The sequence below is a fragment of the Engraulis encrasicolus genome, chromosome 13, assembly GCF_034702125.1.
Source record: "Engraulis encrasicolus isolate BLACKSEA-1 chromosome 13, IST_EnEncr_1.0, whole genome shotgun sequence".
NCBI classification, from domain to species: Eukaryota; Metazoa; Chordata; class Actinopteri; order Clupeiformes; family Engraulidae; genus Engraulis; species Engraulis encrasicolus.
In genome coordinates this window covers 34,112,249-34,133,450 of record NC_085869.1, presented here as the reverse complement: position 1 = coordinate 34,133,450, position 21,202 = coordinate 34,112,249, and the positions used below count along the sequence as shown (strand labels likewise).

At 45.2% G+C, this 21,202-nt stretch overlaps 1 protein-coding gene across 2 annotated transcripts in view; it reads left to right on the top strand.

The window, feature by feature from the left end:
* The first annotated feature begins 978 nt into the window (after positions 1-978).
* The window catches only part of fer1l6 (fer-1 like family member 6), a 46,963-nt gene continuing 26,739 nt past the window's right edge, over positions 979-21,202 (top strand). For both annotated transcript variants that reach the window (XM_063213788.1, XM_063213787.1), the window contains exons 1-20: positions 979-1,166; positions 1,605-1,687; positions 2,394-2,511; positions 2,613-2,667; positions 3,013-3,144; positions 3,595-3,657; positions 4,002-4,080; positions 5,571-5,727; positions 8,840-9,026; positions 9,178-9,370; positions 9,739-10,073; positions 10,644-10,752; positions 11,049-11,220; positions 12,177-12,297; positions 12,541-12,641; positions 14,499-14,589; positions 17,500-17,619; positions 19,270-19,422; positions 19,832-20,009; positions 20,296-20,420. In XM_063213788.1, the coding sequence (XP_063069858.1) occupies positions 1,132-1,166; positions 1,605-1,687; positions 2,394-2,511; positions 2,613-2,667; positions 3,013-3,144; positions 3,595-3,657; positions 4,002-4,080; positions 5,571-5,727; positions 8,840-9,026; positions 9,178-9,370; positions 9,739-10,073; positions 10,644-10,752; positions 11,049-11,220; positions 12,177-12,297; positions 12,541-12,641; positions 14,499-14,589; positions 17,500-17,619; positions 19,270-19,422; positions 19,832-20,009; positions 20,296-20,420 (2,607 nt within the window). In that variant the 5' untranslated portion in view covers positions 979-1,131. The remainder of the gene's footprint in view (positions 1,167-1,604; positions 1,688-2,393; positions 2,512-2,612; positions 2,668-3,012; positions 3,145-3,594; positions 3,658-4,001; positions 4,081-5,570; positions 5,728-8,839; positions 9,027-9,177; positions 9,371-9,738; positions 10,074-10,643; positions 10,753-11,048; positions 11,221-12,176; positions 12,298-12,540; positions 12,642-14,498; positions 14,590-17,499; positions 17,620-19,269; positions 19,423-19,831; positions 20,010-20,295; positions 20,421-21,202) is intronic.

Below are 21,202 nucleotides of genomic sequence, written 5' to 3'. Positions count from 1 at the left end.
TTCAGAACCTTCGGTTATACAGAATGAATGCGAATGATCCGATTGGTTATTCAACAAATGCAGACGGTCTTATTGGTCATTTTGATTAATGCCTTGAACTGTGATAGGTCGTTTCCCACCTAGCGTACACAACATTTGTAACGCAATCACGTCGATAAGTAAAATAACCAACCATTGGAATAAAATTATACTCGTAGACGTAAACAAATGCAATGTTTTGATGTGTTGAAATCTTTTTTATATTTCAATTTTGAACGGAATAAAATTATTTTTATTTATTTATTTTAATTACTATTATTATTTCCTTTACTTGAGCGCCTGTGAAATTAGTTTACTTAATTGAATTCCCCTTATTTCTGAAGTGTAGCCTACTTCAAGTTCATTTACAGTGGGGACCTATTAGGGCTACTAGGTGTGTGTATTTGTTCAGCCTTCAGTTTCAAACATCCTGTTCCAATGCACATAGGCAAACAACTTGTGCAATCATTCCCACTTGAGTGATGCTTCTGCAGCAACTCAAAACAACATTTTTTTCATTAACATATTTTCCAGTGCATTTTTTTTTTGCCTAACTTTGTGAATGTTCTGTCTGAAAACTAAAGCAAAAAACATCCGTTGAAATTAAAAGAAATCTGTTACACATCAGTGGCATGCATGTTGATTTGGGCCTCATCATGCTGTTTTGGTCTGCCATAATATAAGAAATGCAAGCTAGGTGCTCCTTACTGGCTTCTTATCAGCGTTTCTTAGCAGGTCCAAGACAGACACATTAGCTGGATGTTGCACTGTGGTGCTACTTATGACTGACAGCCAAGCCTGCTTACCACACACATGCAGAATTTACCCTGTGGCTACAGGAAGTCAAACAAGCTCCATGCTCTAAGAGGTGGGTGTATGCAAGATGTATGCAGGGCTGTCCCATCCCAAGTTTATTCTACACCTCGAAGGCTGCCTCTTTCTCCTCCCGTGCCAGTCATCGGACACAGCAAGGATGGCAGGTCTAGTCTGATGTATCCAGCTATAGTCTGATGTCTGAATTCCCTGCATTCTGAGGATTCCTCATTAAAGAGGTGGTGTGGTCAGCTGTCTGTGGTGCCAGACACTCCATATCCCAGGAGCCCTTTGTGCGACATGGATCCGATGGAGACCACCCCAAGAACACAGCGGTAAGCGACATGTGCGGGCCGATGGATGATGGATGACCATGTAATTAGCCAGATATGTGTTAAGAGACGGAGAGGAGACAGTAAGTCACATGGTTGATTTCGGGCTCTATTTTGGCTGCACGGGCACAATGCTTCTCTGACACGTTGCTTTTACACTTGCGGCACACAAGTAGTGAATGTATCATACTCATTTATCAGCAACATACAGTGGTTTGGAAGTGGGACGTCATGTCTCAGCTTACTGCGTAAGTCTATTCATTCTGCCTGTGTGTGTGTGTATGTGTGTGTGTGAGAGAGAGATAGAAATAGAGAGAGAGAAACACACAACTTTGTTCAAAATTATACATTCTCATGTGTTTGTGTAAGTGCCAGCATTTTTTTAAATTTTTACCACGAGCCATATATGCCAAACCTACATCTTTCATTTTGCTTTCATAGGAAATTGTTCGGCATCAAAGTCAAGAAGAAAAAGAAGAAGAAAGTCAACAAGGGTCTAGTCTTGGCAAACAAGGGTGCTCTGGGTAAGGCCTTGAAAGTAAACACGCCTCTGTGTACAGATGAGAGGACACTGATACTTTCAGATGTGTGCACAGACAGTTAAATTATGACTCACAATGAGCACACAGAGGTTCAGCTCGTGACCAGCTGGTGTCTTTTATGGTGCAGGAGATTAAGCTGGCGATTAAGATGAGTCAGGCAATCCACGCTAGTGTGAGAATGTGTGCGTGTGTCCACGCTAGTGGAGATGTATAAGGGCCTCCACACAGCGGTTCCGACAGCACTGCGAAGCACTTTCGCTTCTGACACAATTCCGACCCAAGCACACAATTTCACCCCAACAGAGCATGGATAGTCAATGGGCGACTCTGACAAAATAGAACTTGTCTCTAATTGCTAGTCGATGCGATGTCCACAGACATCAGCACCAGTGTGCGGGGTTCTATTGAAAACAATGGAACTTTTGCCGAGCAGTACTCTGCACTTTGTCGGAGCCGGTGTGCAGGCACTATGATGTTTAGTTTTACTGTGCATGCATAATGTTTTTATTCATAGTTGAATATGTTATTGTTGCGCTTTGTACAACATGCTCATTAGATACAGGTGCAATTTAGTTGTTTGCATATTTGAATCTTAAATAGTGCTTAGCTTAAATAGTGGAAAAGTGGGGAACGTGCATATACAGTAAAATGCATGCAATGGTCTTCCTGCCTTGTGCTCCTTCCCCAGAGGATGCGGAGGTTGAATCTGGCCAGGAGGACCTATCTCTGCTGGGAGACGCCGAGGGCGCTTCTCTGGAGGGACCCTCAGACCTGCCTCCCTTCAGAGAACAGCCTCGCACTAGGAGGTACTACACATCTGACCTTTGACCTTTTGTACTGCCTCATCATCATACATGCAAGGTTGAAGAAGATGTGAAAATTTTAATTCCTTCATGTCAACTCACAGGTCGAGGCTTCTCCCCAGGATTCTGGAGGGTGAAAGCAGACCCAAGACATTTCAGGTAATCCAAGTTAATAATTAAATAATATATGAATGCAGTCATCAAAAGTACAATTCAAGATACAAGATACAAGATATTGTATTTGTCATGTGTATATATATGAAACATATATATACAATGAAAAGCTTCCCTGCTCTGGGAGTCCCAAAAAAGGTTAAAAAGAATGTTAAAAAGGCAAAAATTAATTCAATAAGTGGCTGGGCCGCCTGTTACGCTGCCCCCTTTGGACAAGTGAGGCATACATGTAATCTTGTGGAGCACTATGGTGCTGTGGTGTGATGTGCCAAAACATATAGGACTTGAGTATTGTAATGATTTCCCCTTCCCTGGTCCATGGGCATCCAGATCTCCATCAACATCACTGAGGCCAGGCAGCTGGTGGGGGAGAACATCGACCCCAGTGTGGTGCTGGAGGTGGGGGAGGAGAGGAAGCAGACCTCCGTCAAGGAGGGCACTAACGCTCCCTTCTATAATGAGGTACAAGGCAAATGATAATGATATTACCATGACTATTACAATAATCATAGAAATAATAGTAGTATTCAGGGAAGCTGACAGGGGAAGACAAATTGTCACTTGTCTTAGTCCCCGGGAGAAGAGGGGACCAGAATTGGGTCCTCATTACATTGAATGTATTGGGTGGGGGGCCCTTTCAGATAAATTTGTTCAGGGACCAGTCAAAGCTGTCAGCAGCCCTTTTAGTATTCGCAGTTGTGGTGCTGATGGTAGCAGCAGTCGTAGTAATATCAGGGTTTTGATGAACAATGTATCATTTTTGGTAGTAGTGAGGACAATATTGCTGTGGCTGTTGCTGCTGTGTTTGTAGTTTCTCATTTTTTTACAGTGTAAAAATGTTTTGCGAGACTTTATTTCCTTATCTACAGTATATGCTGATGTTGACCAGATATGTTGTTGTGCCTCCAACAGTACTTTGTATTTGACTTTTTCGGCCAACAAGAGACCTTCTTTGACAAAGTCATCAAGCTGTCGGTGAGTGTGAGAACATTCCTCTGTTCGACCAATCTCTTTCATTTAGTTTATATAATTAAGTTAAGATAATATGTGTATATAATCATCATGAAGCAGATGACTGTGAGAACATTCCTCTGTTGGGCCAAACTCTCATTTATTTTTCATTATTTAGTTAATTTTGTTTAGTTTATATAATATTTTTATTTAGTCATCGTGATTCAGATAAGTGTGAGAGCATTCCTCTGTTGGGCCGATCGCTCTCATTTAGTTTATATAATATTTTAATTTCATCATGATGCAGGGTGATGTGGAGAGATCAAACCCCACTGTTTTACTCTCCTCTCTGCCCCCCTCCCCCCCAGGTGATGCACTCCAAGATCATGAGGAGCTTCTGCATAGGGTCCTTCAAGCTGGACGTGGGAACAGTCTACAGCCAACCAGGTCAGGCCTGCACAAGCTTCCCATTGGCCACAGTCAAATAGTACAGCAGATGAGTGAATACTGTACATTGTGCACTTTGTAGTAAAAGTCTTTTTTTATTGTTAATTTCTTCACATGTACTATGTACAAGCAACAGTGTTGTCGTGTGAAATCTTTCGGATGGTAATGTAATAATAAACAGGAACCAGAATTAAAACCCAGTGATGATAAGCCAGTCAAATCCTTGACTGACAGGTCACGTTTTCTGGCCTTGTCTAGAGTTCTAGGTGAGAGGGATACTCATGTAGTCACTGAGCAAGTGCATTAGCAGGGCCAGCCACAAGAGGGCCCCAACGCTTTTACTTACCGCCAGCATAAAATTCTAAGTATTCAGTATGACTGGGAAAATTGCATTTTCCATACATGAAAAGGGGGATCTTCTCCATGGCCCGCCATTTGGAATTTCCATGAAAAGACATTTGTAGCTCCAGTTGTCCCGCAATGTTGGTGGGCCTGTTTGTGCTGTTTCTGAAGACTGCCTTGCTCACCTCTCCTTTTCCTGGATACCAGCTCATCTTGTATGTTTTGTATCTGTGTCTGTGCTGTGTAATGTAGTACTGTATAAAGTAATCTGATGTATTGAAATGTAATATAATGAATCCTCTAAATTTACAAGTCACCTGTTCATCTTTTTTGTGCTTTGTGTAGCCGTGCTGTATCTCTGCTGATTAACTTATGTAGTGTAATGTCATATCATGTCTCCAGGTCAACAGTTTGTTTTTTGTGTGCTGCATGTACAGATACTGTATCTGCATTGGTTAATTAATGCAAGTTGTAATTGGGACAGCAATGGCTCAGTGGTTAAATCGCTGACCTTTAGAACAGAGGGTTTTAGGTTCAAATCCCACCCTTACTGTGCGGACACACCGCCGGTGTTGAACGCGTGGAAAGATACGGTAGTAATTGACTTTGTATGGGAGAGGAGGCGACAGAAGCGTGAAAAGCAGCAAACGCGTTTCTAGAGGCGAGGGCGTCAAAAGCGTGAAAAGCCGAGGGCGTCAAAAGTTGATCTTCATCTTAAAATATTTAATGAGCTCGGCGGCAGCAGGCATCAGCCAATGGAATGTTCACATTTTTCTAAACACAAGCTTCGGTTGGTCCAGATTCCTGGCCGAACGCTTCAGGTTGAATCGTTTGCTGCGTTCAACGCCCCTGACCAGTGCTTTCCAGGCAGGAGTCCGCAGCGTTGTGGCTCTTTCAACGCCGGCGGTGTGATCGTGGCATTATTACTAAATTCGTCCATAGCTTTAGTGTCTTAAGCAAGGTACCTAACCTCACATTTCTCCTGGGACTGGAACCAATACACTGTACCATAATACAGTAACTGTGATAAAAAAGGATAAACAACTGAATTAAACTATCAGCTAAATGTAATGTAATGGTAATGTAGTGTAATTGTAACTGTAATTGCATTGTAATTTCTCTTCGTTGTACTGTCTCTCCGTACCCAGGTCACCAGTTCATCAACAAGTGGGCGGTGCTGATGGACAGCAGCAATGTGCGGGCAGGGGTCAAAGGTTACCTCAAGTGTGACATCAGCGTGACGGGGAAGGGCGACGTCGGGCAGCCCTCGCAGAAGTTCAGCGATGCTGAGGAGGTCATAGAAAAGTAATGCATGCACTAGATGCCATGTTGACCACTTTGCAATTGGGACGAATGGCTGAAGGGCGATCGCCACCATTTTTAGCTGGTGTATTGCTGCCATCAATTGGTGATAAGGCAATACACAAAAAAAATCCTATAGGTGGCAGTAACATCAGGGGAGAAATATGTCGTGTGGTCTGAAGAGACCAAGATAAACAGATTTGCTTTAGATGGTGTCAAGCATGGTGGTAAACAAGTGAGTTTTACAAAAAAAAGTGTATCAGCTGGCTAGTCAAGCATGGTAGTGGGACTGGCATGGTTTAGTGATGCATGAATGCCGTCAACATTGGAAATCTGAATTACACTTAAAAGAAACATGCATACTCACTTTTGTGGGTGCACATTCAAACGTTAATGGCTGCATTTTGATTTTTTTGTGTGTGAACAACAAATTTAAGTGGTTATATATTAACAGGTCACTAATCATTGTGTTAAAGTGACATTTCTTTACTGTTGTCCTATGAAAAGATATACAAACAAATCTGCAAAAATGTGAGGGGTGTAACTCACTTATGTGACATACTGTATGGCAGGGCTATTCACATGGCATCGCATTAATTAATTTATCGAATCACGTGATTAATTAATCGAAATTAATGCATTAATGTCCCAGCCCTATTTTTAATGTTTTGGTCTTTTATTAGTTTATTTATGATAAGACAGTGAGGGATTGGACAGGAAACAAGTGGGGAGAGATATGGGGAAGATTCAGCAAAGAACCCGGGCCAGAATCGAACCCGGGTCGCTGGTGTAGCAGCCCAGTGCCCTACCGTTAGAGCCACAGTAGGGCCAGATTTACTTCAGGTTTATGGTAATGGATGGCACTGCTGCTAATGCTAGTCATAGCAGATTATTTGGTTGCCATGTCATTGAGCTGTAATGGAGGCTGCTCATGCTAATATAGCTCTCATGTTATTAGCGGACAAGCTTTCTCTTTATCTCGATCACGTTTCTGGGGCGAACCGTAGGCCTACCAACTTCAGTAAAACCTTCCAGTAAGACCTGATATGACTTTTTAACTCGGTTGCATAATTACTCAGCCTTGGGGCTCTCTACAGTGATTTCCTTGCAACTCTTATCTTTAAGATGGAGCTGTAAAATGTTAGTAGTGCGCTCTCTCTCTATCTCTCCCTCTCTCTCTCACACTGTCTCTCTCTCTCTCTCTCTCTCTCTTTCTCTCTTCTCTTCTCTTCTCTTCTTTCTTTCTCTCTCTCTTGCCCTCTCCCTCTCTCAATCTCTCTCTTGCGCTCTCCCTCTCTCAATCCCTCTCTGTCTCTCACTCTCTCTCTCTCTCTCTCTCTCTCTCTCTCTCTCTCTCTCTCTCTCTCTCTCTCTCTCTCACTCACACTGTCTTTCTCTCTTCTCTTCTTTCTTTCTCTCTCTTGCTCTCTCTCTCTCTCTCTCTCTCTCTCTCTCTCTCTCTCTCTCTCTCTCACTCACACACACACTGTCTTTCTCTCTTCTCTTCTGTCTTTCTCTCTCTTGCTCTCTTCCTCTCTCAATGGCTGGATCTCAAATGGTGCACTTGTGCACTTCGGGCACTATGTTTCAGTGCGTAACTAATACGGCATACGCACTGAAACCTGAACACTTAAGTGCACAAGTGCGCCATTTGAGATTCAGCCTATATCTCTCTCTCAATATCTCTCTCTCTCTCTCTCTCTCTCTCTCTCTCTCTCTCTCTCTCTCTCTCTCTCTCTCTCTCTCTCTCTGCAACCACACCCAGTTGATATACATCATGAAACGTGTGTCATTCTGACTGTCGCTCATGTCACATCCACCACAGAGATAAATAAATGCTTGTTTTCAGCAAGTTCGACAACATTTTTTTTTGTTCTCACAATGTGCGACCGTTTGGCATCTGATGGATAGGAAGATGTGGCTGCCGTGCACAAATACAAAAAAAGTGCCGTAGCCTGCTAAGGTGCAGTACCGGATGGATAAAGCACTGTGAGAGGATTGGTTTTTGCCTGTTTTTGGCCTGCTGGACTAGTGCAGTGGTTTTCAAAGCAGAGAGAGTAGAGAGAGAGAGGTTCCATTGGCCCATTTTTTCCTGGTTCTATTATGGCCCCCCTTAGACAGACCTAGGCAGACTTAAGGACTGTTCTATTCATTGTAGGAGCATTATGACACGGCCCTGGCATATCTCTATACTTAAAGAATCTCTGGTTATAGCTTGGACCGTCCCAAACTTCCTGTGATGCCGCACAACAAATTCTGCAACCAGTCAGCTTGGATGGGGCATGTTAATGACATGGACGCCTCCTCAGAAATGGATTTGAAGAAGTGGCCAGAGAGTTTAAGTCATGATGGCGGGCGGCACAATACGTTACCATGACTTATTATATGGTTGTGACGTCATCTGTCGAATGCTCCATTCATTTCAACGGGGCTCCCCAACGTTCGGACGTCTGTTATTTTTCGATAACGGACGGGTTGGTCTATAACAGACCGCTGTCAATGGCAACAAGACTTTTCACTGCTAAAGCGACTTTTCAACAAGACTCTAATCAGCTGCTGTGATAGACAGCACCCGTTGTCCTGGCTACCGCTGTCAATGGCAACAAGACGTTCACTGCTAAAGCCACTGGCTTGTATACAAGTCAGTGGCTAAAGCGAATGTTTCATATCACTCCGCAGGGGGTCCGGTCTTTTGTCACTCTAATCAGCTGCTGTGATAGACAACACCTGTTGTCCTGGCTACCTAGCTGTTGCCTAGCGGTGTTCCACAACGGCACTGTTTTGTTTTGCGCAGCAACAATCTTAACATTAAATAGGTCTAAAGAAATGTCCCCGCCATGTGTGAATCATTTAAGTATATCCATATAATAAGCGGGTTAACTTTCGGCGAGTCGGTCGCTTTGTGGAATAGCAGCACTTCAGAGAGAACAAGACCCCTCCGCTCCGCGTCGGGGTCTAAAGATTCTCTCTGTCGTGCTGCTATTCCACGGTAGCGACCTTCTCGCCGAACGTTAACCCTTACATGAAGCATTACAGGTCTGATCTGCATAATACTCTCTGCGTACCCCTCCTCCAGGTCACATCTCACTTACTTCCTGTGACCTTTGACCCCTAGGAACCTGCTGCTGCCGCTGGGGTTCCCCTCGGAGCGGCCCTGGGCCCGGTTCTATGTGAAAGTGTTCCGTGCGGAGGGGCTGCCACGGAACAACTCCAGCCTAATGGCTAACGTCACTAAGGCCTTCATCGGGGACAGCACCGCCCTCATAGACCCATACGTGGTGGCCTCCTTCTACGGACAAGTGGTAACACACACACACACACACACACACACACACACACCCCAATACACCTGTTGGCCTGTCTCTCTCCTCTCTCTTTCAGGGTCGCACCTGCAGCCAGAGCACACACACATGCACACACCAATGCTTTTTGTCTCTCTAATCTCTGTGTCAGGGCCGTACCTCCACACAGAAGAGCACGGCGTCCCCTGTGTGGAATGAGCAGGTGGTGTTCAGGGAGATGTTCCCGCCCCTCTGCCAGCGCCTCAAGCTGCAGGTGATGGACGAGGGCAGCATGAACGACGTCGCCATAGGAACACACTACATCGACCTGCGACGCATCTCCAACGACCAGGACGGAGACAACGGTGCTGGACGACACGCGAAACGCATACACACAAGCACACAGACATGCACACCTAGTCCTTTTGTGTACTCTGTGGTTGGGTCTCCGTGGTTACTAAACTCTGTGGTTCTGTCTCCACGCATTCTTTGCTCAGTGGTTCTGTTTCCCGGGTTCTTAAACTTTGTGGTTCTGTCTCAGTGGCTACTTAGCTCTATGGTTCTGTCTCCGTGGTTACTAAAGTGTGTGGTTCTATATCCCTGCTTTTGAATCTCTGTGGTTCTGTGCCCAGGGTTCCTACTGACGTTTGGTCCAGCGTGGTTCTGTCTCATTGGTTCCTAAACTCTGTGGTTGGGTCACTATGGTTACTAATCTTCGTGGTTGTCTCTCCAGGGTTCCTGCCGACGTTTGGGCCGGCGTGGATCAACCTGTACGGAGCGGCGGAGCAGAGCGAGCTGAACGAGGGTGTGGGGGAGGGGGCCTCGTACCGCGGGCGCCTCTTCATCGAGATCGCCGTGGAGATCCTGACGGGGGCCAGCGCCGTGGAGACCAAGGCACCCCGCACCACCAAGGAGCTGAAGGGGGGCAGGGCAGGGGGGAAGGAGCAGGCAGGAGGAGCAGGGGGGACCGGGGCAGGTGCAGGAGGAGGAGGAGCTGGAGGAGGAGGAGAAGAGGATAGAGGAAAACCTGTGGGACCAGAGGTCATCCCTGTGGAGAACCCCCCTACGGTGAGAGAGAGAGAGAGAGAGAGAGAGCGAGCGAGGGAGGGAGGGGGAGAGAGAGAGAGAGAGAGAGAGAGAGAGAGAGAGAGAGAGAGAGAGAGAGAGGTGAAAAATGAGCTACGTAATGTGGGGTTGCCAGAGAAGAAAAATGGCATGAATTCAGAATATTGCTTTTGAGGAAAGCTGTGACGTGGTAAATGTAATGCATGTTACGTCATAATGCCTGTGAATGGTTAATTTTGGGTGGGGAACCTACTGTATGTCTCGAGGGCCGTTTATGGCCCTTGAGGCCACCTTATTCGGCCCCCAACATCATTACTGTTGTTACAAATTACATTTGCAATACAATGAAGTTATATTTTCAGGACACCTAGTGAAGGTGGGGTCTGTTATAAAGGTGGCCACCTTAAATATAAAGTGCAGGGGGAAACCCTGGTTTCTGTTCCTAGTACAGCCCTGGGAGGACTTTAAAAATTGTGACGTATGAAAAAATGAAAAAAACGAATGAAAAAAACGTTTCCAACCCCTGCTTTATGTAATGTACAAGTAATGTGAAGGTTTGTGTGTGTTTTGTAGATCGACAGCGAGAGCCAAGAAAGCTTCCTGTTGTTCGGCGTGGTGTTTGAGGCCTCCTTGATTGACAGGAAGATTGGAGATCGACCCATCAACTTCGAGTTTACCATTGGTACGTTCTAAAAGCTAGTGCTTGATTTGCAACTGGTACTTTCTAGTATTTAATTCACTCTTGAGTCTTGATGCGTTCTCGTCCTTCATCTGTGCATGCCATCCAACATCACATCTCTCAACACTCTCTGATTATCGCAAGTATCATTCTGAGAAGCGTAAATTGACAAGCATTTCAAAAAAACAGTCCAGTTTAGGACCAACCAATGGGCTGACCAGATGGACCTACCGACATAGTGTCCACGTGAACAAAAGCAATTCTTGAAGTCTTATTGTTGCGTTTCCATGTGTTTGCAGGGCATTATGGGAATGTGGTGGAGTCCCTCCCGGCGACAGCCAGGAAGAGGGGGGGTTCCGAGACGCAGGACCCCGACCCGTCCCAGACATCCCCTCTCCTGGACTCCCGTGAGCCCCTGCTCTGCAAGTCCACCACGCCGCCGGAGAAACCCATCCTCGTCGATGGCAACAGGTGCAAACAGGACAGAGCAAATGTCTCTTATTGCAAATGTTGCCACTGTACACACACACACACACATCCATCATGTCACTGAGCCCGTTTATATGCGCATCAATAAACCCTTTATGATCAGGTTTTTGGAGTTACCGGTTTATTCGTGCACTCATGTAAACTGAATAAACAGTTTTCATTACCCGTTTTTTTGCCGTTATTGGTTTATGAGAAATCCGATTCGCACAGGTAGGTTTTTGGCTAATAAACTGATTTCTTGTGTCATGTAACCAGCATAATCGGGTTATTGTCAGGTTATTGACATTCTAGAAGGATAAGTAGCCAATCACAAGCCTTAAACTCTAGCTTCGTGTCACACACTTTAGTGGAACACAGTCAATCGACGAACTGCATGTAAACAGCAATAAACCGTTTACTCCAATAACCTGTTTATTCCAATAACTTGATTATTGCGGCCATATAAACGGCCTCAATGTGATGGCATGTTAGTCAATGTTGTGCTAATGGTATGTTATGCTAATGTTATATCATGCTAACATTATGTTAATGCTAAAGTTACGGTGTGGTAATATTATGTTATGCTAACTGTATACCATGCTAATGGTATGTTACACTAGGTGGTCACTATGGTGATCTTACGCTAATGTTTCGGTAATGGTAACATCAAAGAGGGTGGAGTAATAAAGAGGATTCAAAACACGGCCACCCAATGCAAAAGAGTGTGCTCAAGTTGGGTCTCCTAAGGGGGCGTTGTCCCCTCCTTCTATTTTTGAGCTGTTTGCACAAGAAGTGCGCTACTGCCATCTACAGCATTAAGGGGACTCCTATAGGGGCGTTCACCCGACATAAAGTGGATACCAGCAAAGAACTAGAATGACTTATCTCTGTCTATAATATCTGTAATGTTATGGACAAGAGGGCAAGAGTCAGGTAAAATGTTATGTGTCTGTCTACAGGAACTACAACTACCTGCCTATCCACCAGAGGAAGCCCTGCATCCACGTCACCAGCTACTGGCAGGACCGCACCTACCGCCTGCATTATTCCAACGTGCTGGATAGCATCGCTGTAGCATTCGTATGTAAAATTCACAAATAATACACACACACACACGTGCGCACGCATGCAAACACTGCCTGCACCTCCCCTACGTGCTCGATTGCATAGTACTCTGTTCTGTAAATTCCGATTTCAAATCTTGAAGATCAAACATAAGTTTATGCCGTTAGCATGTGGCATTAGCTTATAAGCCAGTTGGCTAACACAACCACCTTCGTGTCCACTGTGTTCCTGGATCCTGCTGTGTCTGGCCAATCACAGGAGGAGGGCGTGGCCAAGGCGGGGTCACTGCACAAGCTGTTGGATGCAGAGGCGGAGCCTGTTCTCCAACAGGTCTTTCGGGAATTCTGCAGAGACGCCAGGTACATATGAATTCAGTTATACAGGAGGAGGTTCATAGCCTGGGTGATTGTCTTTTGGTAAGAGTCTCTCATGACAGTATTGGTGTGTGTATGCGTGAGATATACTGTATACTATATACAAATGGTGCGATTTGTCGGAAAACCAGTAGGGGGAATATGTTTCAGATTTTAAGGAAGATCAATGGAATTACATTAAACTAGAATTGAAATCATGCAGAAAAAGTGTCAATATCAAATCCAGAAGGTGGACAATCCCCCCGACAAATCGCACCCTGTATATACACAAAGACACATACACACATACTATACTATATCAGGAAATACTACCATACTGTGTGTATCCCCCCCCACCCTGTGTTTGCTGATACAGTATAATGTAATATACTAAACACAATACAGTGTATACAGTGTTGGGAAAGTTCATTTTGTACGTGAACTAGTTCAAGTTCAAGTTCACAGCTCTCAGAATGAACTAGTTCGTTCATAGTTCATATTTTTTTCAAAATGAACTAGTTCATTCATAGTTCACAAAATAAATGAACTAGTTCATTTCAGTTCATCCCCCCCCCTAAAAAAAATAAAATAAATAAAAATAAAAATTCATTGAAAAAGCCCATATAAATGCTTCACAGATAGCCATTATTTAATGGGTTAATTAATGTTAACAATGACATTGCTGGATATAACGGTATTTTAGTTGTGCATTAGAGCAGCGGTTTATTAGCCTATTAGTAGTAGGCCTAATAGAGAGTAGGCCTATAGTCCTTAACTGTGTTTTCTGCAGTGTTGGGAAAGTAAATTTTCTACTAGTTCATTGTTCAGTTCACAGCTCACCCCCCATGTTGAAAAAAGTGTAGGCCTAAAGCCTAAATTAGTTTTAACAATGAGATTGTTAGATATTAGTCTACTGTATTTTAGTTTTGCATTAAGAGTGGTTTATCAGTAGGCCTAGTAGTCCTTTAGAGTGTTTGTTGTTTAGACACTGTGTGCTGAGCGATTTCACTTCTTTTCTGTTACTGTATGGACTGGACTTAAATCGGGTGCGTGGACTAACGTTTTCCTGCACTGTTGTTCTCTGTCTCATGCGCAAAATTTGCCATCCTGCAACATGCCAGCAGGCAGCTTTCTCTTGTTGTTGGTGCTGCGCGCGGCGCATTTTAACTTAAATAGTGAAGCGAGAGCACTCCACACTTATTCGCCCAGAAGACGGTCGCTAGAGGCGTTAATCTAAAAAGTCACCGGAAATCAGAAAACTCGCACACTGCTGGCTGGTTGCTGGCCGCTCTGACTTTAAGTAGAGCGATGCCTGCTGTTTGCTTGGTCCCGCCTCTTTGCACGAGACTAAAGACAGTCGGAGAGAATGGTGTCTGACGCTGTCAGAGAGAATGGATAAGAAATAATATTAGACTCTCTGACATTGTGTTCAGTAGCGGTTTCTGCAGGAATATTAATGAAATCTGGTAACTACGGAATGAACGGAATGAAGAACTAATGAACGTTCACGTTCACGCTCCAGATGAACGCGTTCATAGTTCATTCATCATATTTTAAATAGTGTACGTTCAGTTCATGTTCGCTCAAAATATGAACTCGTTCATGAACGTTCGTTCATTGAACTCGTTCGGGTACATCACTGTGTGTATATGTCTATTCCTCCAGGCCGATAGTACTTGTAGTACATTACCTACCTATATACTGTATTTCTATTCATCTCTACACTACATGTATTTCTATTCATCTCTACACTACATCCTGTATTTTCTATTTACCTCTACACTACATACTGTATTTCTATTCGCCTCTACACTACATGTATTTCTATTCACCTCTACACTACATGTATTTCTATGGCTCCAGGAGGTTCATAGCGTTTGCTGAGCGGCGTGTGAAGGGGAACCGCCTCACTCTGCTGGACAAGAAGCGCCTGACGCTCTGCAAACAGGAGCTGGTAGGCACATGTGTGTGTGTGTGTGTGTGTGTGTGTGTGTGTGTGTGTGTGTGTGTGTGTGTTAGGGCCGTCAAAAGTAATCGATGCGGCAAAGGATCGCGATCCAGGGCATGGACGATTCCGCATCGATTCGGCCACAAGCCGGATCGATTTGGTGTATTAATACATTTAAAATAATCATGAAACAAAACAAACAAATGAAAAAACACCAAAACTTCCCAAGCAGCCTATGTTCAACACCAGAAGGGGATGGGTCTGGCGGTCTGAGTACCCGCGCCTCCCATTTTGCCTCTCCTCCCTCCCTGTCTTTTCTTTCAATTTCGGTTGCGCGTGCATCACTACATCCAAAGGGTTGGTGCTGCCCACTCTCTCTCTCTTTCTCTCTCTCCACATGAATTTCACCAACCTCTAACCTATTCCGTGTCTCGTTCTCCGTTCTCCCAATAATCAACGTCTTTGAAAGCGTGACATTAAATCGGCATTGCGCGTCATACATTTTTGAAACAAATAGGCTATGGGGACAGCATTGCTGTGCTTATTAATCGACGTGGCTCAATGACCATATTCATAGACCGTGCTCTCCACATTAATTTCACCTAGGCCTACCTCTAACCTATTCCGTGTCTCGTTCTACGTTCTCAATAATCAACGTCTTTGAAAGCGTGACATTAAATCTGCATTGCGCGTCATACACGTTTGAAACAAATAGGCTATGGGGACAGCACCGCTCGTGCTTATAAATCGACGTGGATCAATGACCACATTCATAGACCGTGCCCTACATCTGCATGACATGAACCTATGATTGATAATGCAAAAAAGCTTCTGGAATCTTTGTCTTGGAGCACTTTTGTGTTCCCACCAATGCCAAAATCAAAGTTTCACCCTTGGTGCCCATGCTTTTCAATGATGGGGGACATGTTTAATTTTCCCCGTTGTGGACGAATGGAATAACAGCTTGGTTTCATTTTTCGAGTCGATCACACATGGAATAATTCGCAGGCGTTTTACTGCTAACTGGTTACTTTTCTTGTAGCATCCATCTTAGGTCGAGAAACTGGCACCAAATATCTGGTTTGCAAATTAAGATATCGACCACCAGAAGAGACACTGAATAATAATACAAAGTAGACCCATGCGTTTACAAAATATCTATAGGCCTATATTGTCCTTAATTTCCCTCTGGATTAATAAATGATAGCCTAAAACAGGTGGTGCTGTTCATCACACGGTTCAGTTAAAGCTCCCCGCGCTCGTGTTTGCATTAGAACTAATGCAAGCTAATGTAACCTCGCCGGTAGGAGGGGGGCGAGACTAACGAATGGCTGAAGTCAGGTCAGGTGTCTAGGTGTCTATAATGGTCGCGATGTGAAGGCATGCGGCAGTCAAATATTTGTTTGCATGGATCTACGTTGATTATATCAAACAAGCTTCGTTGAAATAAGACAACTTAAGGTAAGACAATAATGGGTTGCGCCAAGGTAGGCTTTGTGGGGTTTTTTTTGTATTATGCGTTGTTCCCCATGAATCCTTTTTAACGCAGTGGTGCAGCAACCAACTTTGGCAAATCGCATTGAACTAACAAGCTCGTGAAATGCACTTATGTGGTGGTTAGCCCTGCGCAGTGGCTATTCAGCAGATAGGGTAGGCTACATATTCTGGGCCAGTGTGTAGGCTATATCGCCTACAGTAGGTTTCCGATTTCAGGACATAGTCAAGTAGGGCCCAAGTTATTTGACAACTGTTCAGTTCCTCCCTCCCGACCCCTAAACATTTTACCTAGCTGCTCCCGAAAAATTGCCCCTTTCGTGGCATGCAGCATCTGAAGTTTGACCATCCTTCATCACATAAATTGAATAGCCAATATGCACGCAGTGATGCCCGCCGTTTCCACATGTCTCCCCAAGTTTCACCCTTGGCAAAGCGGAACCATATAGCCTATCGACGAGAAGGCTGGCAGTTTAAAAATGAATATGTTTCGGACAAGGATGGGGCCGCGCGTCTTGGTCGTGACAGTTATCTTGGATATGGAGGAGGTATAGAATGTGTTAGTAATATATGGGAGGAGGGCATTGAGGTCGATTTGGATAGGGTGGTTGACAAACGAATTACTGTTGGCTGCGGTTGCGGTTGCGCCCACACAGGCGCCTCTTTATTTTTCTTTAATTACACATTACAATAATATTAATGTTTGAGCTCAGCCCTGGTGGGGTGCGAATGTTGTGAACAATAACAGACAATTAGGCTAGACGTTTGTAATATCAAACATAGCGTATGGGTAGAGGACCTCGACATAGCCTAACCCCGTCACCAACTTGTGCTCTGTCCCTGCGCATCGCAATGCATCGTTGAATTGGATCGGATCGGATCGAATCGTTACCCTCCGGATCGTAATTGGATTGAATCGTGAGAGCATTAACGATCCACACCACTGTGTGTGTGTGTGTGTGTGTGTGTGTGTGTGTGTGTGTGTGTGTGTGTGTGTGTGTGTGTGTGTGTGTGTGTGCGGTGGGGGATACACTGGAGCTGATAGGCCGCATGGCGTTGGTTGTTTATATGTGTGTGTGTGTGTGTGTGTGTGTGTGTGTGTGTGTGTGTGTGTGTGTGTGTGTGTGTGTGTGTGTGTGTGTGTGTGTGTGTGTGTGTCAGTGACTGTGTGTGTGTGTGTGTGTGTGTCAGTGACTGTATGTGTGTGTGTGTGTGTCAGTGACTGTATGTATGATATTCTGATTTCTGACACTTGAAGTTTCTTGTGGCTTGTTTGTATGTTTATGCTCATGCTCCTAACGTGCGTGCGTTTGTGTGTGTGTGTGTGCGTGTGTGTGTGTGTGTGTGTGTGTGTGTGTGTGTGTGTGTGTGTGTGTGTGTGTGTGTGTGTGTGTGTGTGTGTGTGTGTGTGTGTGTCTGCAGGAGAGTATAGTGGAGCTGATAGGCTCCATGGCGGTGGCTAAGAGGAAGCCTCTCAGCGTTAAGGAGCAGCTACAGGAGGCCCACAAGCTCACAGCCAGACTACGCTTCCTTGTGGAGGAGGTGAGCAGACACACAAGCGCGTGTGTGTGTGCGTGTGCGTGTGTGTGTGTGTGTTCAGGAAAGCTGACAGGTGGGACAAAGGTGTCACTTTTCCAGGGCCCAGGGAGAGAGGGGGCCCCAGAATTTGGTCCTAATAACATTGTATGCATTGGGTTCGGGGCCCTTTCAGATTACTTTGTCCTGGGCCCAGCTAAAGCTGTCAGCGGCCCTGTATGTGTGCACATGTGCGTGTTCACATGTGTGTGTGTGTGTGTGTGTGTTAGAGTGTGGCTCGGGCCGTTTTTTTCTGTCCGAGCCCGGCCCTCAGCCGACAGAAAAGTGATCGACCCCGACCCGAGCCCGAGACTAATTAAAATGTTTGTGTCCGAACCCGTCCGAAGCCCGAGACCACTGTAATAACAACAGAACCTGTGCGCAAGCAAGATTTTCTATGTGGGCTCCTCCATACTCAAAATAGCACGTGATAAATAGCCAGGATAGGCAAAGGCGTTAGGATGAGGCAATTTGCAGTAGCCTAATTTAGTTACGCACGCATAGTAAGTATAAACACACACACACACACACACACACACACACACACACACACACACACGCACGCTCACGCACACACACACAAATATGTGACAGTGCACCTTATGTTTTTTTCGGTTAGACTAATCAGAGATATTGGGTGCGGTGATCAAATGCATGGGAGGGGCGTGAGAGGATAAGAAAGGCGAAAACTAACGAATATGTTTTGGATGCAGTCAGCGCGGCTATCAAAGCATTTGTTACGTTACTGTTAGTGCAAATAAATCCCCGCGAGCCCCGTGAAGCTGCCGCTCCTTGTCGTTAAGAAGGATGGGCTATAAGTTAACCCCGAAGAACAGTAGCCTGTTCGGCCCTCCAAGAGAATGTCATTTCCCCTGATGTCCATGCGGTCAATAGGCTATAAAATGAGGAAAGGTTGCACGCGCATAGTTACAACTGTACAGTAAAAGTGACAACAAAAGAACCTACGTGAAGGACATGACATGTCACAGCGGACAAAATAACAGGAAACCTCTCCGCCCCTACCTTAGAATACTCCACGTAGCGTGTGCGTCTTCTTAGTTATCCATATTATGCTCCTTGCTAGCCCATGCTGGAAATGTAATCCTTGGCGACCAATGCAGTGACAAACTTCGTCATTTTATGTTCAATATTCAAGACAGCCTCGAAGGCATGCTAAAACATGGCTTACACTAGGCCTATAACAAAATACCATGCGTTCACTGACAACTGTTGATTTGGCACTTATTAAGAAAGCAAGTTGACTCAGCATCCCTGCTCGGCTGACTCGGAGTGAGTGTCCATCTTGCCACTGGTAACTGGCGCGTGCATACAGCCAATAATAATCACTCGCACGAGTAGCCTACCAACATTTTCATTTATGCATATTCAATTACTTATTTTTTTAATCACAAAACTGCCGTTTGCATGAACTGAAACGTTTCCTCTGGTTGCTTACAATTTTCACAATGTCTGTTTGCTTCAAGCCCGAGTCCGACCCGAATCCGACAGATATTCTATTTTTTTTGTCCGAGTCCGGCCCGGCCCGTCGGGTTCCGACCAGGCCCCTCGGGTTTCGGTCGGGTTGCCATGCTCTAGTGTGTGTGTGTGTGTTTCCAGCCCCAGCACACCCTTCCGGACGTGTTTGTGTGGTTGCTCAGCAACAACAAGCGTGTGGCGTACGCCCGGGTTCCTGCCCGGCACCTGCTGTTCTCGGAGAACGCGGAGGAGATGGGCCGGGACTGCGGCAAGATCAAGACACTCTTCCTCAAGGTACACTATGCTGACCTCTAGGCAGGGCTGGATTAACTCACAGGCTAGATATGGCTGCAGCCTACTCTAGGGGCCCCCACCAGCCAGGGGACCACTGATTGGCCACAAGTGAAATATTGCAGAATTGTGACAGGATGCAATATTGAAAAATTCATCTACAGTATTGTGTCGATTACAGTTGGTATATATACGTTATCCTTAATTCTAGCTCGTAATTCTGACACTGTCTATGTAAATTTGACGTAAAATTGCCTTCCGGGGGGAGCACAGACACCTGTAGCCTAGGGCCCCTAGGCAATCTTAATCTGGCCCTGGCTCTAAGTGACCTCAGGGTTACCTCTAGCCCCTCTTCCCCTCTTCAACAGTCTCACCTATCCCTTTGCTTACCCTTACCTGTATTTACCTGTAGCCGCCAGGGAGGCGGGGCAGCACCTGGGCGGTACAGGCCAAGCTGGACGTCTACCTGTGGCTGGGCACCTGCCAGGACTCCTCGCACAAGATGGACAATCTCCCAGCAGGCTTTGAGGTGCTGCAGGCGGGGCCTAACGAGAGACCGGGCGCCCCACCTGCCTACCTGCTCTACCCAGGTGAGGCCTTGAGGAGGAAAGTGTTGCGGTACTGTCTGCAGGTGTTTAGTGTTGTTGCTGTGTTCGAATGAGCTTCACAACAAAACCTAACCCCTCTGTACTGACATTATTTTGGCTGTGTGCTACTTATTGTCCCCATATATTGTACAAGTGTTGCTAAGAATGTCCCCTTTGCAAGTTGCTTTTGATGAAATTCTACACCTCAATTTGATGTAATGTAGTTTCTGCCGCTGTGTTGTGTGTGTCTGTGTCTGTGTCTGTGTTTGTGTGTGTGTGGTTCCTTTAGGTCAGCATCGGTTCCAGTTGAGGGCCCATATGTACCAGGCTCGTGGCCTCATCGCAGCAGATGCCTCTGGACTCTCAGACCCCTTCGCCAGGGTGTCCTTCATCAACCACAGCCACTCCACCGCTGTGAGGACACATATCTACAAGCTCAAACACACACACACACACACACACACACACACACACATAGGGTGCTTAATAAAAAAAGTCTTACACATACACGGCATCCTCCTAGGCATCCTAGATAGTAACTGCTTATATACTGTTTACAGATAATGTCAAGCATTTCATTGCACGTTTCAGTGTGTTAGCGAGCTGATTTACACATTTACACATTGATTAATACAATACGATACGACAATACGACACCCTTTATGCTTTTCCATATTATCCGCGGGCCAGATGGAATGTTCTGTCGGGTCTGTTGTTCTGTGACTTCAGCATCCCTGTCATACAGTAGATCATCAACCAATTTCTACTGATCTATTCCTGAGTGTCAGATGTTTACTAGTTTAATTGTTTACCATTCCTTACTGATCTATCCCTTATGTCATCAACTAGTCCTTAGTAATCCATCTCTGATCCTCCCTGATCAGCAGCTAGTTCTTACTAATCTTTCTCTGATATTTATAAATGATCAGCTTTTCCTAATCATCACTCACTGGATATGTCAGATCCATTTTAATCTTTTCTGTTTTGTCTGTGTCCTGTCTGTAACAATGTAATGTGTGCTGCCGCCTTGGCCAGGGCTCACTTGAAAAAAGAGAATTCGATTCTTAATGTGATTTTGTTCCCTGGTTAAATAAAGATCATCAGCCTGTCTCTACCAAACTAATCCAGACTATCTCAGATCATTAGCCAATCCTTACTCATGTGACCTTTTTTGTGAGATCATCAGCCAGTCTTTA